Source organism: Corvus cornix, chromosome 4 (genome assembly GCF_000738735.6).
Source record: "Corvus cornix cornix isolate S_Up_H32 chromosome 4, ASM73873v5, whole genome shotgun sequence".
In the NCBI taxonomy this organism is placed as follows: domain Eukaryota; kingdom Metazoa; phylum Chordata; class Aves; order Passeriformes; family Corvidae; genus Corvus; species Corvus cornix.
The window spans coordinates 14,755,105-14,778,373 of record NC_046334.1 but is presented as its reverse complement, the minus strand read 5'-3'; the positions used below and the strand labels follow the sequence as shown (position 1 = coordinate 14,778,373).

The window sequence follows — 23,269 nt, the reverse complement described above, 5'->3', positions numbered from 1 at the left end:
CTTACCCAGCTGACAAATGGTTGTGCCAGGTGGCAGTTTTGAACACAGGCAAAGAGCAGATGAGATGCACCAGCACGGGATCCTTAAGAGATGCACGGCCTCTTCCGTGGGCTGCAGCTGCTGGGTATGGGTTGTCCCTGGAGCACGGATCACAATCAGTTCCTAATCTCACACCTGCTTCTGGTTGGGGCTAGCAACAGAATCAAAGTTCATCTGAACCTACCAGGCAGCCTAAGAATTCACAGGTTATTTTGTTACTTAACCAACCCAGGTGTTCCTATCAGCTCAGCAGGGCTCTTTTCTGCATAAGAATTCCAAAAGCCTTTGATTTACCTGCCCTCCCTGCCCCTGACTATGGTCAGAAGGCTAGGTGGCAGGGAGCAAAGTCTGATTCAGCAGCAGCAGCAGCAGCTATTGCTCATTTTCTTGTCAGTCTATAGGTCACTGGCTGGCAGAAATCTCTGTGGAAATGCATCTAAAAATATTTTGAAAACTTGGCCTCCACTGATGAGAAAATTAAGTGGTGACTCACACTCCCATCAGCTCCAGACTTGATTACTGCAATTTGATGGACTGAGAAGCTGATGTTCCACCGAGACTGCAAGTTGCTTAGGGGAGCAGCTGAGAGGCCTCATTGGCATTTGTTGTTTCCAACACATCTCTCTTGTCCTTTTAATCACTAATAAATTTAATTTCACTTCTCACTGAAGATCTCACTCTACACCTTTCTGGCAAGAGGAACAATCCAGAGGCTGCTTTCATGATCTCTGCTGCAGCTCTAGATGCCAGCATGAAGCAGACCTGCCTGGAGCAATGCCTCCAACCTGCATTTCCCAGCATTGCTTTCCCTAGTCCTGCACAGCTTGTCCGTGGAAGTCCAGAAGATTCCTTACCGTCCCACAGGGTGCTGCCTGCTGAATGAGAATTTTACAGGAACAGGACATACCAGCTTGGAGGAATTTAAGTCCAAATGCCTCCTTGTAGAAGCCACAGTCTAATGATCACAAGCGATAATGTGGTTGAATCAAGAAAATGGCAAAGAGGAGACCACGTCCCTCTCCTGACATTGTTCTGACAGGATGCTGTAAGTTTTGGTCTGGGGACTGGGGCTACCCCACAGAAATAGGGACAAAAGAGATTTGGTTTGTAAAATGCTGGAAAGGGCAGGCCATCAAATCTGAAGTAAAATACTCTTCATTTACTCTCATCATGTGCTACATTATCCCTGAGCTTTGTTAGAACAATGGCAGGGCTCTTCAAACAGCTTCCCTGGGGAGACTGCTCTGCAGCTTAACAGCCTTGCTCTGGAGATGTGCAAGTGTAACCAAGGGCAGAATTTAGTCTCTTGTCTATTTAACGTGTTTGCAAGGGACTGCCTGTGTTCCTGGCACTTCATAATAACAGTAATATAAATGCATTTGGATTATAACCAAATGGAGAATCTATGATTTAGCCCTTTATTGTGTTGTAATTCCCAAATGCATCAGCATCTATTTAAGTGCAAAACAGTCTACAGTTTACAAAGCTGCGATTGTCTGCTGTAAGGGTTCTGTATGAGATTATGATTCAATACAAAACACAATTCAGTGTCTGAAATTTCATTTTTAATGGTAGAATAACATCAAAAAAAGTAGTTCTTTCTCCATATGCAGTCTTGCAAAAAAATGTATCCCAGGGACTTGGCCCTTTCTAGTCATTTCTACATATATAACTGCTCATCTCTTATGCACGTATGCACTCGCACATAAATCAATGTGCTTGCAGACAGACCATATTTCATCTTGCCTTCTAACCTCCCGCTGTCAAGATATTTCCACAGAAAAATGTACACAAATAAAACTAACAGCTCCTTTTTCCCTGACTGCCAGAGTAATGTAGGGGACTACTTCTGTAAAACCAAAATCCTTCTGCTCTGTGAACAAGCACAACTGTGCAGCTTCTGCTGAGATTGCCTTTCTACCACATAACCTGTTCACACTAACTAGTGGATCAACGAGAAAAAACACAATCACATCTTTGATTTTAATGGCATTAAAAATTATTTATCTTGATAAGTTACTGGAGTCATCAAAAGCTTTTCAATTTAGTGCACAAAAAGGGAAGTAAAATGTTTGAGTAACTCAACACAAAGTGCTAACATTCCCCCTGACCTCTGAAGTGCTGTTTTATTGTTTGGGTGGTTTTTTTTCCTCTACTATCATTAAATGGGATTATAGAGATGCAGAAATGATCTAGAGAATCTTCATGTTGTAACATGGGCGAAGTTCTCATTTGCCATCAGTTTGGCCTGATTATCTTATTAAAGACAAGAAGTTGAAAAGATTCAGAACTGTTTTAACCCTTTACTGAAAAACTGTTTGGGTTCCATGAATTAATTTTCATTTGATGACAATTAGCAGTATTCTGAGGACTTTCTTTCCTCAAGTTCATAAAGTATCTCCAGACAGTTAATGGACTTTTTTTAAAAAACAAGCAGTTTAAAAGCTCACTCACAAAAGAATAAAACAGATAACAGAGGCAAAAATTTGACCAAGAGGATAAATAATTTTATCTTTTTTTCCCTCTAACAAAATTGAACTCAAACCCACTGTGTTTATTAAAGACATAGAAAAAGTCATAAAACAAACATCTTAACAGTCTTCAAACATAACAGAATTGATGTACACAATTAAGTTTCATTAAGTATGGATTTAAAATATGTATTTCAGTTTAGCTTGATATTCCCTTTAGACCAACACCTCCAACACTCATACATGATATTTAAGCTGCCCCAAAGCAATCAACAAGGACTTTGTAAAGACTCTAACAAAACTACATGGTAAAACAGTTTGGAATATTCTTAAATGTGGAAAAAAACCCCCAAAAAACAAAGGATGTTTTCAATGGAATCTAAGCTAGTTGTTGGAAGTACTGAAAGGCAGAGATTCAGTACACAGAGGTAGCTCAGTAAGGGTACTTGCAGTGTTCTGACTATTTAGCATTGACACAACCACAGTCAGCTACTGTCTGCTTGAACTCTTCCCGTGTACTTTAAAAAGGGAACACTCCTTTTGGGCCTGTTGTCTTGCCATTCAAAACCAACAGAAAGAGTCATCGATTTCAGTGGGATTGGGATTAACTCTTTATATACTCTGGAAATTCAGGTTTATGGAAGCAGAACAAAAAGAAACTGTCCTGAGTTTGGAAGCAGTCCCCTGCTGCAAGCAGGGCTTTTAAGCCCAGAGGATTTTATTCCCACATGGAACCAGTTACTACCTAGAATGTTTAAGGAAGCGGAAATTTGAATTTGGCCCAAGAACTCTCCAGTTCCTCACAGGCTGGCCTGTTGATGGATCTGCCTGTGCTATCTGGGGATGCACTGATCAAACTGTGAGCTCACTGCCCACTGCCCAGTAGGAGGAGAGCAGAGCCCTGGGGACACGAGCAGTGGACAGTGTCCCTCAGCCCTCTCGCCTGCTCAGCGGGGAGAGCTTGACTGCCCTCCACGGAAGGAAAGAATTCAGCATGTGCCACCTCCTGTACCTTTGCCCCATGGTCCTTTTATTGGTGATGCCAGTACTGAACAGGATGATGCTGTCAGCTTCCCGTAGGGGAGGCAGCAGGAAGTGGCCATCAGGTAAAGCACCGTGGATTGGTACCAGATTACTTTTTTCCTGTTGTTCACAGGGCTGGAACTAACAGACTAGGTAAACCAAGCACATTTTATTTTCACTAAGGCAAAAGGATATGAATTTCACATGCCTATGGTCACACAAAAAGATCTTCAGTTTGTGTAAAGGCTTGTAGCCTTATTAGAGCTCCAATAATTCACATTTGCTGAAGACTTGCTCCGAGGTGTTTGCACTCAGCTGCACCTTTAGCTGCAATGTTAACCATGACACACATGGAAGCTCTGCATTTATATTGATCCCACACTGACCTATTTCTTTCCTTACTTAATATTTTAATGCACAATTGCCAGCACAGTTTTTGCAGATGGGCACACCCCCTGGTCTGGACTAGAGCATGTTTCTGAAATCTTCATCTCCCAGACAAGATGCAGTGCTGGCTGCATGTTTAAATATATGCCCGCATTCCTTTCTCTTCAATGCTTAGAAATAGTATTTTGTATTCTTTTTTTACATAAGTTTATTAGAAAGAGTAATATTATTTTTTAAAAAGTTGTGACTGATTGTCAAACAAGCTAAGATAGTGTTTCTGTTACTATTCATTACCAAGGCAGCAATAGAGAAAACGTAGCTTGGCTTACTACAATAAAGGCTTCGTTTCAATATTAGCATCCTAAATTCTCTGTGCAGGTTTCCGTGCATTGCACAGGGGGAAGGAAAAGAAAAGAAAGAAAAACAAAAATTTGTGTTCTTCAGGGGTAAATTGTAAAAAGATCTCCTAGCTGCAAACACAAATACTTCACTCATAACCCAATCACCAGACCATTTCTTTGAAGAAGCTTATGAGGCATTTAAGATATACAATGGCACAATATCATACAATGGAATTGAAAGAATTTTCTTGGGAAACCATTAACTTTGAAGGAATGTCTAGACAACTGTGTCAACAAATGCAAATAATTCATGCTTTTCAGCTTCTATCCATTGGATGGCCCCATGCTGAGTATACACAAACTCAGAAGAAAAAGGCATGTCACAGTCATATGACTAGGGAGTGTAACAGAGTCACACAGAAATTCAAGTCAATCTCAGAAAAAAACCTTCAGAAAGCTCTTCCCCAGGGTAAGCCAGCAGTGGGATAGGCTTCTGGTCATTTTGGCTAGTTTAGAACAGTGACTTGCAGCTGGTACACCCTGGCTTCAAAGCAAGGGCAACGGAAGAACCAGCTGTCAGTCATGACCATTCACTCAGTTAGAAAAATAAACTAAAGGACTCCAAAATACTGTACAACCTCTTGCAGTAACCAACAAAGTGGCTTCTGAAAACAATCCTTTTGCCAAAAATGCATCTGTAAGGCACTTAACAGGTATCTTCTAATATATAGATATATATATATATAAAAATAAAATATGCACTGAAGCAACATTCACAAAACCCACTTGTGTCAATTGTCCGTGTGTACAGTATAGTACATATATACATTCACTGTGACACAGGCCATCTCCACAATTATACCTTCACGGGTGCTTTGGGCTGCCTGGTTAACTTCAGTGCCTGTGAACAGGAAACAAAACAGTCAGTTTTTTATACCCTTAAAAGACAAGCAACAGCACAAGGTAAGATTCTCATTTAGAAGGGGCAACAAAACATCGTGTGTACTTCTAAGAGGCTGAGAGAGGAATCAGCGTGCAGCTGACAGGCTGTGGGTTCTGAGATGATGCTTTTGTCTCTGATAGCCCATCACAACCTCCACTTACACAGAGAGCCTTAACAGAGGAACCACAAGGACTATGGCTACAGTGCCAGTGAAGGAAGCAGAGACGGGTCTCAGATGCATTTTAGAAAGCAGCTATTTGGACCCCACTCAAACCACTTGTGGCACAGATAGAAGAGCTTCTGACCCACTTAAGGAACGACAGTGAAAAAAATTTGTGCCAACACCTTTGTGTCCCCTGGCTTCCTTCCACATGGCTCAAAGCCTGCTCAGAGGATAAGCACTGCTGCAGTGGTGGATGTCATGCACCTCTGATATTTATACCTTCCTTTCTGACAAAAGGGAAGGATAAGCCAAAATCCATCAGTCCAGAGGTGATCGTATGCCAGGGGACACCTGACATCTTTGTAGCTCTACTGTTGCTGAGGAAGAAAGAAACCCCACGACTTTTTTGACAGCAGGGTTCAGGTCTGTGCTCCTCTCAGCGGCCAATTATGGTCGCTGAGTTATTTATTCAGTGTGTGACAGAAGTTCAACTCATGCTTCCAGTCTGGCAGGAAGCAGGCTCTCTAAGTAAGGAGAGAAATGCAATAGGCTTAGAAGGTGGTAGGTTTTCAGCTGCTCCTGTACATCAGTGTGGTCACTGGGAAGGATGCTGGCTGTTGGTGTGCTCTGCAGCAAAAAAAGCTCTGTGCCTTTTTATGTGGGACAAATTGGCCCAGGTGAGAGGGAAATTACAGAAATTAGCCAATTCCTGAAATGGAACTTCCATTTTTCTGAAGTTTTTTGGGTGAAGAGCCCTGACAGACTGGCATTTGTCTGACTTCTCGTTTCCAGCAGGTTGGCTAAACAAGCAATTTTCAGTCTGAGAGATGCCTGATGGGGCTTCTTATTGTAGATATTAACCTTTAATATTGTACATTTAAAGCTTGTAAGCACTGCTTGAAAATCACTCCAGCACAAGTGTAAACCCTTAAAAAAACCCCAAACCTTTAAAAATAAATGGGCTACACTACCCTCAGAAACACCAGCATTTAACTATTGTTAAATCCAGTCCTTTGAGATTAGTCTTTTGGATATTATTCAGCAAGAGACTTTGGAGAGAGAGACATCATTCCACACTTTGTTTGGGGAGACAATTCTTTAACTTTGTAGTTTGGCAGATTCTGCTGCCATATTTACAAAGTAGAAATACCTTAGTGTAGATGAACCTCTAAATATTTAAATTCAATTTCATACAACCCGATCACATGTACTATCATAATTAAGTAAGAATGTCACTGCAGTTGAGTACTGTGACTGGATAACCGCCTCCCCCTGCAAGAGAGATGCCAAAATGAAGCCAAGGTGTTTGTAGAAAATAAACATCAAGGGTGATGATGACATGTTTATTTTCAAAGCGGGAGACCATTATCCAGTCACAACATTCACTTCTATTATACTTATTGCAACTGTACCAGACCCAACCTCATTGATTTTTTTCAAAGAGTAATTAAATAACATTTGTGAATAATACAGAAGACCAACTGAAGAAACTGCTGCAACAGAACAACAATCCCCCGAAGTGGTTCTACAGTGGCATTACAGTCTGATTAGCACAGGAGGTTTATTTGATGCTTAATGAATAAGAAACTAGTGCTGGTGAACTGTAAATCTCTCCAGTACTGGTTGACTGTTCTGATGCTCTGTTTAAAGGCTGTTTTAACTTTCAGCAGCTGACAGCAGCCCCTAAAGGCCATTACTGTCCTGAGAATCAGGGAGGTCTGGATGAGCTCCAGCCCCACTCTTGAGATGCTGAGGAGATGTCAGCATTGCAGGGATCATTCTATCACCAGCAGCATTAACTTTAGGCTGTCTTTCTGCAGGAATAGCATGGAATTTTCTTTATGCCACCCATAAAGTCTCTTGATAATTTCTGATTAAAAGAAAAACCCTGACTTTCAGAGTGATGGCTAATTGCCACTGGATTCTCAGATTTTCATTTTCACATACTCAGACCAGTATAAATTAACAAGGTCTGATTTCTAAACACAGTTCCTGAAAACTGAGAGTTTTCATGCTTTTTATAGTTCAGGTAACATATGAAAATCACTGATTTGGGGAATTTGATCATTCAAGATAGCAAGGTTACTTTAGTGGTATGAAGCTGTAAAATGACAGCCATTGGATTTTGCTGAAAATTGGAAATATGAGCGTTATCCATAAAATTTCTCCACTGATAAGCGGAGAATGCAGGTTGCTGATGGAGCTGGGCTTCCCACAGTAGGTCCCAACCATCACCGAAAATGGCTGCCAAAGGTTGCTTCAGTTGCTGCAGCTTCTTGATCATTATTATCTTAGACCATTAAAAGACAGCATTAAAGTCGATTTCATGGACTAGCTTTTTGCAGGGTGGTTACTCTGAGAACCTGATGAAACCCACTGCAATTACTTCACATAGATCACAAAATGGCTGTCAGAGGTCAATACCTTCAATCTGTACTGAAATAAGCATAATTTGAATCAGCGGTGCTGATTCCAAACCCTCTAGGTTATAGTCTATAATCCTACAAGTTATCCCATGCCTAATTTTGCATGAAATGTGATGCCCCAGGGTGTTGTAGACTTCTTGTTATTGTAAAGGGTGACCCAAGTAGGGCAGGGGGGTGGGGAAGTTTTCATCCTGCTTCAATCCACTTCAGAAAGTGTCCTTATTTTACCTCATTTCCCCAGCTCCCATGCCAGCCAACACATCTTTGTCACTTCTCCATAAAGGAGATCCAAAGCTGTGATCATTAGCCAGCTAATGGATGGAGACATTCTTATGGGGCATATTCTGAATTCATAATTTGAATGAGTTTGTAATTTAAATTAACTGTAGAGGTCTATCTTCAAGCTTTGAACTTTTTCAGAGTCTTCTCAGCCCACTTTTCAAGGGGGATAAAGTTCTACGCTTCTAATTTGATACTGCTGTGACTATCATTTTTATAGATGAAGCAACAAAATAGAAAACTCCCTACCACAGGATCACCAAGAAGGAACCCCAGGACTTCAGGACATGTGTTTAGATATTTTTCCCCTCACAGCACACTTACCATTATAAATCAAATCCAGCAATTCGTACCTTTTGCCTAGAAACCATCCAGGATTTTATCGTTGGTACCAACAGACTGCCAAGAAGGATCTGAGCAGGATGATAGATGAGCAAAGGGACGGAAATTAAGGACAGGTGCTCATAACCCGCAAATACTATCTTCAGCATGGGAATCCCTGCAGGCAGAAAAACAGGAGACAGACTCTCACCTCAGACTTTGAGCTCCAGATAAAAGCAAAGCACTTTATGTTGCATTGACATTTCACAAAACAAAAACAAAAACAAAAACAAATTCCCAAAAATCCCAAAATGAAGACTCAAATGTTTTATATATTAAAAAATCCAACCCAAAGGAGCAAGAACGTGAATACAAAAAATACATGGCAGAGAAAGTTCTGTGACAGAAAGGGAGGAGTAGGGAATACCATAAAAGATCTTTTCTAATTATGCTAATATTACAGTAAATAAAAACTGCTGCTGAAGACTTGATATACAATACATTCTGCTGCAGCATGACTGTTCAGTTGCTGAGCACAGTTCTGTACTGCGTATTTACTACTTCCTCTCACTGGGCTGTTTTGTATTTGCGTGATTGTCCTCCATCCAACCTGTCCAACTCCTGCTTGTAACCTTTGCAACCTTTGTTTGGTCTGTTTTCCACTGGAGGAGGGTCATGTTTTCCTTGTACATTCCCTCCAATTGGTGAGCTTCCAAACAAGAGCTTTCCCTGCTTTGACCGATCCATGAGACAGAAAAGGTTTAATCTGCTGGGTGAGCAATATGAAGTGATCCTGCCCATGCAGCAGCTGGAGTACAGAAGTTGCTAGATGCTGGAAGAAGTGAGTGCTAAGACCTAGAGATGGGCCATTTTTCCTAAGAGCTGGAATTTGCACTCAGCAGTGCTAATTCTATCAGACATCTCCATGCACAATCTTCTCGCTTGAGGATGTGATATGTAAAATTAAATTTCATTCCCTTTTGCAGAAATGAAACAAATTATGCCTACTTTGAACATACTACTGTTCAAAATTATCTGTTTAAATCTTGGAACTTTGATACCATGTTCCACAAAGTGCAGGTGTGGGCAAAACCTGCAAACCAGCTCTGTCTTGCCTGACCAGATATTTGCATCGATGCCAACAAGAGCAGCTGCGATTCCTCAGGAGCCTCCTGAGAATGCACCTTATTTTCTCCCTCATCTTAAACAGATTCTAGGAATCTTTTGCTGGCATCAACCTTGCAGGGAAGCAGACTACATACAGTTTTCACACAGCTCATCCAAGTGTCTCATAGAATCACAGAGTGGTTTGGGTTGGAAGGGGCCTTAAACACTATCCTGTTCCACCCCCCTGCCACAGGGACATCTTCCACCAGATCAGCTTGCTCCAATCCCCATCCAACCCAGCTCTGCCTTGTCTCCTCTCTCAGCAATGACAAAACACTGAGCTTTGTGCCACATACCCTCCATTTCCACAGGAGGAGATGTTTCAGAACAGCCAAAGCAGTCATATTTATGTAAACTTTTCTTCATATATTGGATAAACTCCCATTATCAACACCATTTCAAGTTTCCCTTAATAAAGCTGACTCCTCCCTATGTCAGCAAACAGCTTATTTGTTGAATATTACCACTTCACCAGTGTCCCACTATTGCTGACACGTGTCTAGGCTTGCTGAAATCTTCATGGTGTTTCCACAGCACCATTTCTTGTAATTATTATTACTAGCTTCATCACATTACACCACTAAAAACCTCATGCTTATGCTAGTAGCATTTACCTATGTGTATATTTCCAGGGATAGATTAAATCAAATAAATAAAGGCTTGCATACTTTATTTCAGTATTATAATTACCTTCAAAACAACATAATGGACCTATCACACAACTGCTTATTATTAACACTAATTTCTGGGGCTTGGGAATAAATGGCGTTTAGATAGAAATTAATGGGCATTTGCATTATGTTAAGGTATGTAATTTACCTCAAATGCCCATCATACTGTTTTTGTAAACAGATAAAGGTTTTATTGCCTGTTTCCAAGTTTCAACTTGACCCTTGTGGGTCCTTTTCTATTTTCTAATCACAGAAAAACACCCCAGAGTCCCAAGATGAACATGCTATATTCTGTTTGTAAGACAGTACCTGGTGTTTTGGTAGTGCAATTTCATCCACAGATCCAAAAACATTTTAGAAAGCTGAAGAGGGCTCCTACAGAGAATCAGAAACACTACAATGACTAGCCTAAGATCACACAGAAACTAATGCCAGAGACGTGAACAGAATGGATCCAAAGTGACTGAGACATGCTTTAGATAAGTGTACATTTTCTGAAAGAAAAGATAAGAAATTCCAGCCTAAAAGGTAAATCCTCTAGAGGAAAACTACTTCCGTAAGCTAGGAAAAGAAGATTAAAGTTGTCAAATATAAATACAAAATACTATAATTAGCGTGACAATATAATTAGATCACTGGGTGGAAAGAGGTTCTTAATTCACAGCTTGTTTAAATACATGTCACAACAATATGTTCCTGGAAGTTACTAATGTGCAATTAAAGTTTCTGTTATTTACCAGGAAATGCTAACTGGTGAAAAGAAGAAATAATAATCATTTTTGCATGTGAGGACTAGTCTAATGGAAAAAAAACCAAACCCAGCCTTGTTGCCTTTTTATGCACTTTCTGATCTTTATAATTCCAATTTTGCCAGCTGCAACTCTCTCAGAAAATATTTCATGACAGAGATCCCCATACTGTAGTCACAAATGCTTGTGTCAGTACCATTACCACAAAGCTAAACTAAACAGCACAAGTTTTATTTATTTTTAAAAACACCATCTAAACTTTTTAGTAGCAATATGTAGTAGCTGCAAGCATCAGTATGACTGCTACTGTTTTCCACACATATAAAACCCATGCAAATATCTAATGAGGAGAAACATGCTCTAATTGTTACTTTTACCTCTTTTAAAATGAAACACAAAAATAACTATGTTTTCCTCATATCTATATTTATAGATATATATAGACATAAATAAAAACACACTTGGGAAAAAGCCAAACGCTGAAGGCTCATGCCACAAACACCCATTTGTGCTGCTGTGGGTTATGGAGTTACAGGCTTCCTGGTTCAACTCTCTGCCAAAGACCCTCACTCATATCATGAGACCTCAATAACAAAGTTCTCTTCTGTGCTTTGGTGCCAACTTGGGGGTTTAACAAGCACCCCATCCTCCTCCAAAGAAGTGGGATGAGAAAGCAGCACCCCACATGACCAGGACTACTGGGAGCTACAGCGGAAGGGAGAAGGAACAAAGATCATCCTACAGGTACCCCTTTCAAACAAGATCATTGGTATTCCCAGCTTTCTACCCCAAATTTCCCTCATCCCCTTTGTTTGGGTATGTTTCTCCCACCAGTGCTCCCCCATGTTCCCATCTTTCTCCTCGCTCTTCGGCCCTGGTATTCAGACGCTCTTTTTCTGTTTCTATTTTCTTCCTTCCTCCACTCCCATGCTTCCAGCCTCCTAGGGTTTGCTTCCCAAGACCTTTGATTTTGCAGACGTGTAAATTTGGGGTACTTCCACTAAAATCACTCAGCTCCACTAAGGGCAGGGGCATCAACATCACAGTCCCACTGCAGCCAAGAGAAGAAGACAGGCCTGTGACAGGGAGCACATTTTGGTTTTCTCCCATTTTTGTATCCTCACTCAGCTCTTTTTTTTTTCCACATTAAGCACTTCGCAAACCTGAGGAAAGCAAAGAAAACACTGCTTATCCATGACATTCAACAACAGCAAGGAAGAGAGAAAGGACTGCTCTTACAGTCCAGTATAGGAAAGCCCTCTTTGCTCTCCATTGCTCCAGGGTATTCCAGTTTGGCTCCAAGGCTGTAGGTTATCAGCTGTGGCCAAAGGCCACTGTTTCTCTAATAACCTGCTCAACTGAAAGCTACTTAATCCTTCCCCCAGTTAGCATCCAGTATAGCCTCCCACATCCTCCCCTTTCCCCTTCGCTACTTTCACATTTCCTAAAAGGCCCATGAAAATATTAATGCTGCACTTCACTACATTTAGTTAACTGTAAAATAATAATAATAAAAAACCCTAAAAGATTTGAAGGTATTTTTAAGATAATTTAAATATAGGACTCTTTTCATCTAGCTATCACTGCAGTAATATAAATGAAGGAAATTAATTTTAATGCTCCAAGGTACTGATTCTGTGTCACTGTCACTGACAGGATCCAACTAGACTTTATGAGATGGCACTTGACTTTATGGAAGTGAGCACTATGCACGCATTTACAATTTTACAGGGACTTTAAGCTGTCATGCTGAAAAATGTTTATAAAACATTAATCAAAAAATGCCTCTTTAATACAATGCATTGTCTGAAAGATGTTAGAAGGCACATATTGTAAATGGATTCTTTTTCTGACTGAAGTAATTTCTACCAAAAGCCTTTCCCCACTGCTATACAAGTACACAGTGTGGAGAGATAAAGAGCACTTTCTCAGCACATTACTACCTGATCCAAACACTTGGGAAATCACTAATGTACAGCATGCCATATTTCCATGTCACACATGACACATTTGTCTAAAATTACCCAACAGAGTTTGACATTGCAGCATATTCCTTAGCAGAGCTTTCAACTGACATCTGCCAAGTAAGAACTTCAAGTAGGAGCTTTCTTCTTCTAACAAGCAAGTAAGAGTTTTCTTTTATCCTATACCCATGATGGAAGTGAGAAAACAATAAGCACTGAAAATCAGGGGTTTTTTTCTATTTTAATATGTTTATTTTATGCTTGCTGGATGTGTAAGCTCCCCTTAAAGCACTGTTTCATCATTTGCTGTTTTCTATCACATTGCAATGGGTTCAGAGAACTTAATAGAACATTTTTATTACCACCAGAACACAGGCCATTATCTCTCACATGCAAAGCAGAATTATTGCTAGTGCTCTACTAGCATACTTCATTGTATAGGTTTTTTCTCTTCAATGACTTCATAACAAACAACTTATCCTAAACCTTTAATGCCTACGTTACTTAAACATGCTCCACATCACAAAACACTGCAGCATTTCTTCTCAGGAGCAGAGATTTGGGGCAGAACAAAGAGGTCATCCTAGGGCTATGGAACCATTAGGCGTTCAGGAATCAGAATGCCAAAGTACCCTCACAAAGAGGCAGTGGAAATACTTGGAAGTAAAGCTTTAGCCTCTGAATTTTTACCTCTCTTTTGTACTTGTCAATGCATTTCAGAAGTCTCAATTGCCATAATCTTCAAGTGTAATACACAAAATGAATCAAGTGTATGATGGTAGCTTCTCTGACGCTCTCTATGCTACTCTCCTTCTGAAGGATCCTCTCAGGGATTGATGTGAAAGGAACATTATTGGTCAAATAGCTATTTCTTTTTTCATCTGAGAAAAGGCCTGTAAAGAGGGGCACATACTGCACTGAACCTCTCCCAAGCTGCCAGAGCAGGGCAGTTCTGAATTTATGCCAAATGAGCACCTGAAATTTTACTGCCAAGTTTCAGAATAGCTCTGCATGGAGACCAGTGACTGCATGGTGGGAAGGGGTGGTGAGATTCAGGCAGAGCCCAATTTAGAGGATTAGAAAAAAGTTGTTCATGAGGAGAGCTGCCACAACAGCAAGATATTGCTCATCTCACTTGAAAACTTTCTTAAGGGTTTCCCTCTTTCTTTCCAGGCAAATCATTGCTGTGGTTAGTTTTGAGGAGACAAAAGGTTACATACTATGCCTGTCCTCAGTGAGGCCGAACCAAGGATAGATGTTTCTTGCCCTCGTTCAGACTGTGTTATGACATACTGGGATCATGACAGAAGAAGATGCTTTTGAAAAGTAACTGGATTTGTTTTTCTACATCCATGCCCTCTCCAAAGCATGCCCTGAATTCAAGTTAAATGCTTTTCCCTCAGGACCAGTTTCTTTCAGGTATGGGAATAGCTAAAGGATACCTGACAACCTATAAGAATACAAATATTTGTTTGCTACTGACTATTCTCATTCCAGCCAAAGAAAGCAGCTTCCAATGTAATATGAGATCACATTATATTGCAAGGAGAATTGCGCCCTTTTGCCCACATACATGCTGTATGAAGAAGACTCATGCTTAAAATGTTCTCAGGGAAAAAAAAAAAAGACAATTTCTTTTTCAGTATGTTTTCATATTTCAGGTCAGTGACAAGTGTAATGGAAAGCAAAAACCAGGCTCACGAAATGGTAAAAGCAAACATCTGAGGGGGAGATTACACAAGGGACTGTGGGATGTTAAGAGACTCTGGAAGAACTGCAGGAGAAAACGGCAAAATGAAGGCTGTCCTAGCTCAGTTTGGAGGTCTTTGTGGACACTAATGTTCATAAACATTTCCACGTTTTTCCTTCTCTTTGGAAAGGAACAATTCCCTTGCATTACATTAAATTACTTACCTCTTTGCAGCACTAGAATTACTGGCAAGGTTCCGCCCTTAATCAGTGATGTGGCCACGTACTGGCCATACAGTTCTGCTGGGATGCAAGAATTTACACTATAAAAGACTGGACTGGTCTAATATTTATGTAAAGAAGGAGGAGGAAGAGGAAGAGAAATTAATGAGAAAGAGGGTATTCCTTTTGCTAGAACTCTAACAAGAATTAAAAAAAGGAAGAAAACCTAATATGCTTTGAATGCTTTTGCTAACTCTTTTTTCTTCAGGTAACTGGCCCACTATACTCACACAGAAATCAGTAATTCAAGTGCAATATAAGTACAGTAACCAGAGAACAGCACATCTTGATACTATCAAAGTTCTAAGGAAATAAAACTGCAAAAGCTGGGAGGAAGAGAAAGAAAGTACAGTTTGTCTGTTTCTGGGGTTTCAACAGGTGCATTCAGTTTGGAAGTGATGTTTAAAGAACAACACAGGCAATCTTACCAGCTGCTAACAATGAAACATTTAACACCAACAACTGAAGACTGGTGCCTGAGACTCCAGAACACCTCCACCTGGCTGACAATATGGTGGTAGGAATTAGTTAACAGAGAATTTAGGAATGATTTGAACAACCATAAGTCATTTTTCATATGTGACTTACCCTTAATTTGGTACCACAATGTGGACATAACAACGTTGTAAGCCCATACTCACAACTCAGTGCTTTTTTTATTGCTTGGGTATCAGCTCACTCCTCATACACATACCCTACTCAAAGCACAGACAGCAAGTGGATAATGAATTACAAATTTGCTATCAATAACTAAGCTACAAAATTAAAATGAACAGAATTTAAACACTTTTAAAAGGTTCAGTAGGTGAAACCTACTAATGAAAGGAATTCTGGACAAAGAGATGGACAAGTGTCCTAAAACCATGAAGTTGAGATTTGATTAATTTGATTATTTTCTTGAACATTATTGCCCTTCCACATACAACTGAGGCTAAGATTTCACAGTATTCAAGTTTTGATTACATAGATTTATTTACACGTATTACTTAAAAAGCCATGAAAAGCACGTCTTAGAGTTGTTCTTATTATATTTGTAAACACAGGCAGGAAAGGATTATGCTCCAACCTGTTTCATACTATCTTTTAATCAGATTTTTTTAAAAAACTTTTTCCCACCTGTAACCTTGATGCAAAGGAAAACATAATACACAAATTCATTATAAAGAGTAAACCAAGAAAGCCCTTCTTTTCATAAAGGAAATAATCATAATTTTTTCCTTTCTTCATCTAATTTCTGGCTAAGAAAATAATATACGAGGCCAGAAACCTTATTGCTCCATTTGGGAAGGTATTTTGAGAAAACAGCTCCCTACACCTTGAAATCCTATGGGATACTATTTCCAGCTATAAAACTGTGGATAGGGTTATGTGCTTGCAGTGTTCATGGTAGCTTTAGAGCTGGGTCCCTCTTCCAGACTCCCAAACTGTGCTGCAATAGGGGACTTCTAAATTTTGCTGCTGCTGTTGATTTTTCACATCTTTGCACCCACTGCTTTAGAAGTGTCTGGAGTCAGCAGCTCAGAGTGGCTGCCAGAAGGTGCACTGAGAGCAGCAAATGTAGATGCAACTCTCTCAGGGACACTCAACATCATCTTCAATAGTCACCAGCTTCAGTGTGGGTGATACCTGTAGCCTCTGCCAGCTTGAGGTAAAAAAAAAAAAATCTTGAGTCATGTCCAAACATGGATCTTCCCAAGGGTAACCTGTCAGCTGTCTGCTGAATATAATGCAGTCTCTTAAAGTAGATAAATTAACTTTAACTGTTTTTGGTGGGGAGGGAGAACTCCTGTGTCATTATCATTTTACAGATGGGGATGTGTGTTTACTTTTTTTACTTCATTATAAAGAGGTATGAGCTTGCTGTCATTAAAAACCTGCAATCTGGTTTTTAGTGTCTGATCCAATTACGTGTGCTTCTGGAAAGACACACAACCAAATAAATAATTGGAGAGGTGCAACTCTGAAATGACAATTGTTATTCATCGATCTCTTTCTGCAAGTCGAGATTGAGAGATGTAAACTTCAAGTGAATGAGATCTCCTGGGTGAGATTCTTCAGTTCAAACACAGTAAACAACTGTTGTCCTCTGATGCACATTTTAGTACTGCTGCAGGCAAACTTTCTAAATATTAATAAAAAACCTATACAGATGAAAAGGAAGCCCTAGGAGCTGGTACAGAATTTCTTGCCACATTCTAGGTCTAATCAAAGAAACACATGTTTCAGGTCAGAAAGGAAAGGAGATTCCCTAATTTGCTCTAGTATTTCCCCTTCTGGAATCACAAAGCAGTCAAAATTGACTAAATTGAAACAGATTAAATGTACTAGATGGTGATACTTGCAGTTAAAAAAAAAAAAAAAAAAAGGGAGAGCCAGGTATTCTGTGCCCAAAAGCCACCATAACTCACTGGATTATGCCATTTCCTACTGTCAGACTGGCCTGCCAGCATATTTCCCTCTGCAAAGTTCAGCCTCAGGGATGCTCTCAGGTCTGAAGGAGGCAAGCAGGGGGTGCATGGCCAGTCACATATGAGTAACAAGGAAAAATAAGAGAGATGCTCTGGCACAGATGATGCCAGTGACCACAGCCTACCCAAAACTGTCAGTTTGACTTCCTGTGAAGATAGTGCCCCCATGTGAGGGGTGGCCTAAGTACGACAGAAATGCTTTCATGTGCAAGATGGCATCTCACCTTGGGGAGATTGGTGTGTGCAAGCAGGAAACACTCACCCTATCCCCAGTTACAGAAATCTTCTGTCTATATTTCAGTTTGCTAATATTCTGATAGATATAAACACATCTACATAAAACATTATATTATATCATATTATATATATCCATATATACATGGTTTTGCAGCTGTACTGGAAATAGGTAACAGCATTTCCCAGGCATTCTTTGGGGTCTACTGAGAAAGAAGACATGACAGTTACTTGGTGATAATCTGACTGATAATACTGGTTAGTAAGAATCAAATGTTGGCTCTAGAAGACTGCCAAGCTAGGAAATGTGATCCACCTGCCTAAAAAAGGAAGATGCTAACACGAGAAAAGTGCAGCAGATCAAGATGCTTCTGCTCTCCCCACTGTCATCTCATGTAACACAAATTCCTTGGTTCTTATTTTCCAGAGACAGAGAGGAGAATCACAGAGCTGAGGAAAAAGCCCATTCACCTGCTGTACCTTCCAAGCTGTCATGGGTTAGCAAGCATAGTCCCAGAAGTGATGTTCTTGCTGAGGGGTGCTTACAGCTTCCTCTGGGACCTGATAGAACCTATCAGCTGGCCAGTTTGAATATGGACAATTCTTTAAGCCACTTAAAATTGTGACCGCCTCTGTGATACACACTTAAGAAAAGACAAACCCCCAACCCCCCCGCCCCCACAGCTGTCTCGTTTCTGGTGCTGGGACAGGTGGCTGCGGGCCCCGTACGGGGGCCAGCGGGCCCGGCCCAGGCTGAGCCGGGCCACGGCCATCCTGGAGCCGATGGGCCCTGTTCCACCCGCAGAACCGCCCCCCGGCCCCCCCCCCCAGCCCTGCTATGGGCAGCCAGAGCAGCCCGGCTCCCCCTCTCCAGTGCAGCCAAGATTCAGCTGAAGCTGCCCTGCTGTCCGGCACAGATCATGTGACCAACAGCGATAAGTGACATTCCAGCTGCAAGGCCTGGGTGAGATTAACCCTTTTAGTGCTGTGAAGAGCTGAAAACCTGAGGGAAGAGAAAGAGGAGATGCTTAAAGCTGAAATTCTGTTGTGAAGCTATGATATATCAGAGTACCTGTTGTAATTTCATGAAGGCATGGGGAGTGGAGCGTTCAACTTGTACTTGTGAGCAGAAGCACCTGCGCTGAGATAGGCAGATGCTGACGCAGCTGTAATTTCATGAGAAGTTTGAACAGGGAGAGATGGAAGCAATGAGGACTTTTGCTCCAAATGGGAAAGGAGAAAACCTCAGTTCCTAGAGACGCTCCCAGAGATGGTCCTAGAGCGGAAGATGAGGAAGACCCTTTGCTCCCAGGGAAGGAGAAGGGCCTCTGTTCTTAGAGATTAAATGCTCCCTGAGATGGGTGAAGAGAACTTTTGTTTCTGAACGGCTCAACCTTAAATTTATACCCCAGTAATTCGAGAGTGGACCCTTGAAAGCAGTTGTGGGAAAAGCTGCAAGTCGAGGGAAGGGACTCACATGCGAGCAGAGAACCAACCCAGGCGGCTGTCTCGTTGTGATAATGTTTTCATAGCATGGGCAAGAGAGACTCCTCTTCCTAAATGGACTGAACAAGGTTATTATGGATGTGACAAACAGACTGAACATCTCAAGGGTTGTATTTTTACATTGTCAGAGGGAGAAGGGAGAAAGGTGGGGGGAGGAGAAGAGTTCTGAAGGTGTGGTATGAGTTTTTTTTCTTCTTTTAGGTCTGCTAATAAACTTCTTTATCTTCTTTCAAGTTTGGTGCCTGCTTTGCGTTTCTCCTAATTCTTATCTCACAGAAGGTAAATAGTAATGAGTATTTTGGACCAAACCACTACACAAGCAAATGCTGGGCAAAGACGGAAGTGATGAGAAAAACATTTCATTTTGGCTGAAAGAATAGCTGTATCAAAACTTAAAAAAGGTTCTAGCAGTCACTAAGCCCACTCCTGAGGGATCTCAGAAGCAGAAATGGGAGAGTTCCTAACTCTCTGGGCAGTAGTGAGGGGTCCAGACACAGCCTTTAGAAGACACTCATTCTTTGAAGCATCCTCCTCCCAACAGCTTCCCTTCTTCCCTGAGGGACAGCACCCACCAGTTCTAGGCAGAGGAGTAGCCAGATCCTTTTTACCTACATCGTCCTATCGGACACCTGGGGAAGGAATGAGACTAAAAGCCTGTAAAAGATACATATGCAAATTCAAGCACTACCAACACCAAGAAGTATGACGGGATGTAGTAACGTCTCCTGTCCCACACTCACGGGAAAATTTTGAAGGTAAAAAACAGCATCAAAAGTCTTACTCTTGAAAACTTTCAGAGCGCAATTAACCAGGATTATTTCCTGTATCTTTACGTGAAAGGCAGAGTACCTTGATGAATAACTGCCTTAGAGGAAAGTTCTCTGCCAGGAGCAGAGAAAAACCACCACACTCCAAAAATACCCGGGAATAGCCTGAATACTCGCTTAGGGCAACACACATGATTTTGCCATCTTACCTTCCTATTACAGAATGATTAAGAGATGCCTCCTTTTTAAAATCATCCACCTTTTATCTTAGCACAAGTTAGAATATTTTAGCATTTTTCTGTTTAAAGGAGAAAGGTGATTATCACCACACAATAAAAAGAGTCTGCAATGGATTACTCCAGCATTTCAATATATTATTTATCATGAAAAATCTCATAAGGTGGTGTCTGTAGCAAGCATGTGCAAACTATAGATACCTGGGAGCAGACTGGAGCTATATGTGAGCACAATGCACTCTGTCCCACTCTGCAGCTGGGAGGCTGGGGGAAGGCATGGGCTGATTAATCTACAGCCTGGATGATCCCCGCTCAAGCAATTGTCTCCAAATCTACTTGTGCACTACATCAGGCTTTTAAGAATTGTTCAGGTACAGACCATTGGTTCTGCACTCAAGCAGTAAGAAGCTGAGTATTTAAAAAATAAATTTGAATTAAGTAAAAACAAAAGAAAGCTGGTGTTTTGGCTTTTATTTCTAGAATGAACTCTACCTTGCCTGAAAGTATTTCGTAGGCTAGAAGCTTTGACTGTATTACTTGAAGGGCTTCGTGGTTAAAGAACTGCTACATTGCAGAATCCAAATGAGGAAAAATAAGCTCTCCGTCACAAACAAACCCTGATTTTATTATTAGGTAGGGTATTTTTGCTGTTTTGTTTTACCAATCTGCTGTTCATCATACCTCCAGTATTAATATTTGCCCCTGTAGTAGCCAAAATAGGTAACATTACTTTTATTTTTGCTGATAAAATAATTTTACATAATAAATGCCAAGAAATAAAGCAAATAAATATTTTTTGACAATCCTGAATTTTCCTTTCAGAGTTGTAACTTCTAGCTAGCAATTCATTTTCTGAAGAAAATAAAATAACATTCTGTATTTGGCTGCAACTTTTGTGTAAGTGCAAGCAACAACTGCAGTATTTTTTTAAATGAGCCACAGTGATAGCTTTGCACTTCCTTGAGGCCTCTTCTCTTCTCACTGAATGAACTCCAGGGAATGGCATCATGTCGGGCTTTCCAGATGGATTATGTGAAGCCATAGCTCAATGTCATTTTCAATAGCAAGGCTCATAATTAAAGGTCAAATAGTCACTTCATCTGCAATCAATCAATAGAAGAAGTACTAATACTAAGTACTAATCAATCAATGGCAAATGCACTAATAAAAGCCATGCATCAAATGTCTGCATATGTGTGTGCTCACATGTACCATGCATATATGTGAGCAGGGAAAAGGAGAGAAAGAGAACAAAGTGGGGGTGAAAATGCCAGAGGCCATTGTGAATACTATATTTATCTTGGCTCCTTGCAAGTTTATATCCTGTTTCACTCATTAGGTGAAATGCAAATAAACATTGGTTTTTCTGCATGTGTGATGCCCTGTATTCAAAACCCTGCCGAAGCACCCACCTCTTCACAGAGGTAACGGCTTGTGCTCCTACAGAACACAAAGGCACCTACCCTCTGTAATTTGTCCTTACACAAACACGCCCTGCACTCTGATCTTTGAGACAAAAAGTGTGTCAACTGTTCTGTCTACAAAATAAAACCCAGCATATGGGAACAGCACTCATCTCCGTGCAGAGCAAGCACTTATTCATGGATGCAACAGTGGAAGTGGCAGTTGGCCTCATGAGCATGCACTGCATGGGAATTAGCTGGTTTCATAATATGGTGTGGGAGAAAGTGACTTACAAAAGTCTTCTCATGCCTCTCCTATTACCACTTCTAAAGCTTTAAAGCTGTCAGCTCTTCTCCCACTTTAGTCGGTGCCATTCTCAGCTCCCCAGGGAATGGGCCAGACGTACCTATTTGGAGTTTCACCTGCCAAGCTGAGAGAAATCAGTTTCAAAGCGAAAGAACAAGTGTTGGGGGGTCATTTATACACTACCACTGGAATCTTGAAGACAAACAAAGCAGAGCTCCACAATGGATGTGAAATGAGAGCATGAGCCATGTTTGTGCTTTCAGGCATTGCAGTGACAGAAGGAGAAGGAAAAGCACTCTCCACCGTAAGCGAGCAGAAGATCTCTTGTTGCATAGTTTATAGTAAACACCCATGGACAAATAGAAATGTGCCAGAACAGCAAAAGAGTAAGGGTCAAAATGCCTGTGTTTGTCTTGTTTCTGCTAAGATCAGGGTGGACAGGGAAATATTTGTCATTCAGAAACAGCTAATCCTTAAAAACAGATTAGATCTACTCTGCTCCCACCTTCAGTGAAGGAAAAAAAATGCTTCCTGCTCTGGTTAACATTTCTGTTTACATCATCAGCTCAGGGGCACGCTTCTCATCACACCCTGGCTTTGTAAAACCCAATACTCCTTATTTTCACACAGATTTGTTTTTATACAGTTCTACCTTATCTGGTACTAACACCAAACAGAATAAAATATCAATGGTCTCAAACCCAGTCAGCTGGAATCTGATACACAGCAGGCACACCTGGACACACATGGAGTAGAGGTGCACACAAGCACAGCAGGCACCTCAGGCTTACCAAGGACAGGCTCCCAGGGAACTGCCAAAAGGAGCATTTCCCCATCCCTCTCCCAGGATGACTGGAAAGCAGTCTGTCCCAAAGCCGACAAACAGAACAGTCCATAGCTGAGAAACCTGTTTCATTTCATTTCATATTTATGGCTGGGGAGAAGCTGCAGGAGTCCTTGAAGTAAAGGTGGCCAAAGTATTTTTGCTGGGGTACTCGGGCAAAGAAAGCTGCAGAATACAAAAGATGGCTTGTGAGGCTATGCTAATACAAGCAGTAACTTGGAATTGGGAAAATGTGAACTAAAAGGTCAAGGGACCTAGGAACTTTAAACTGAGTTCTTCTGAAAAAGAAAATAAAATAAAAAAATTGAGAGTGTAGTAGCAGAAGAAAAGTGAACTGACTCAGCTGTGTGCACAGTGTCAGGTCAAGACAGGTTGCATAAGGATGCTCAGTAGAGTGAGTAAAAGAAATGAATAGTTCTCATTTTTTGGGGGGTGATGGCAAGCCCCTTTTAGGACTTAAATATTTAAAAAGGCTTTGTGCTTATTTTCTTAGTGTCATGGCAAGCTAGCAGAAATATTCAACAGAGCATATATAAAACTACTCTCACTGGGGACAGAAGGGGAAACTTGCACATTTGTGCTGCTAAAC

At 40.9% G+C, this 23,269-nt stretch overlaps 1 protein-coding gene across 5 annotated transcripts in view; it reads right to left on the bottom strand.

Moving 5' to 3' along the window:
* Positions 1 to 1,582: 1,582 nt before the first annotated feature.
* Positions 1,583 to 23,269, bottom strand: part of SLC10A7 (solute carrier family 10 member 7) — a 143,644-nt gene continuing 121,957 nt past the window's right edge. For 3 of the 5 annotated variants that reach the window (XM_039550516.1, XM_010412155.4, XM_039550515.1), the window contains 2 exons: positions 8,426 to 8,571; positions 1,583 to 5,162 (listed from right to left, as the gene is read on the bottom strand). In XM_039550516.1, coding sequence (XP_039406450.1) covers positions 5,118 to 5,162; positions 8,426 to 8,571 — 191 coding nt within the window. In that variant the 3' untranslated portion in view covers positions 1,583 to 5,117. Of the gene's footprint in view, positions 5,163 to 8,396; positions 8,572 to 10,540; positions 10,607 to 23,269 lie in introns of those variants that run through there. The other 2 variants (XM_039550514.1, XM_039550517.1) reach the window with 2 other exon arrangements.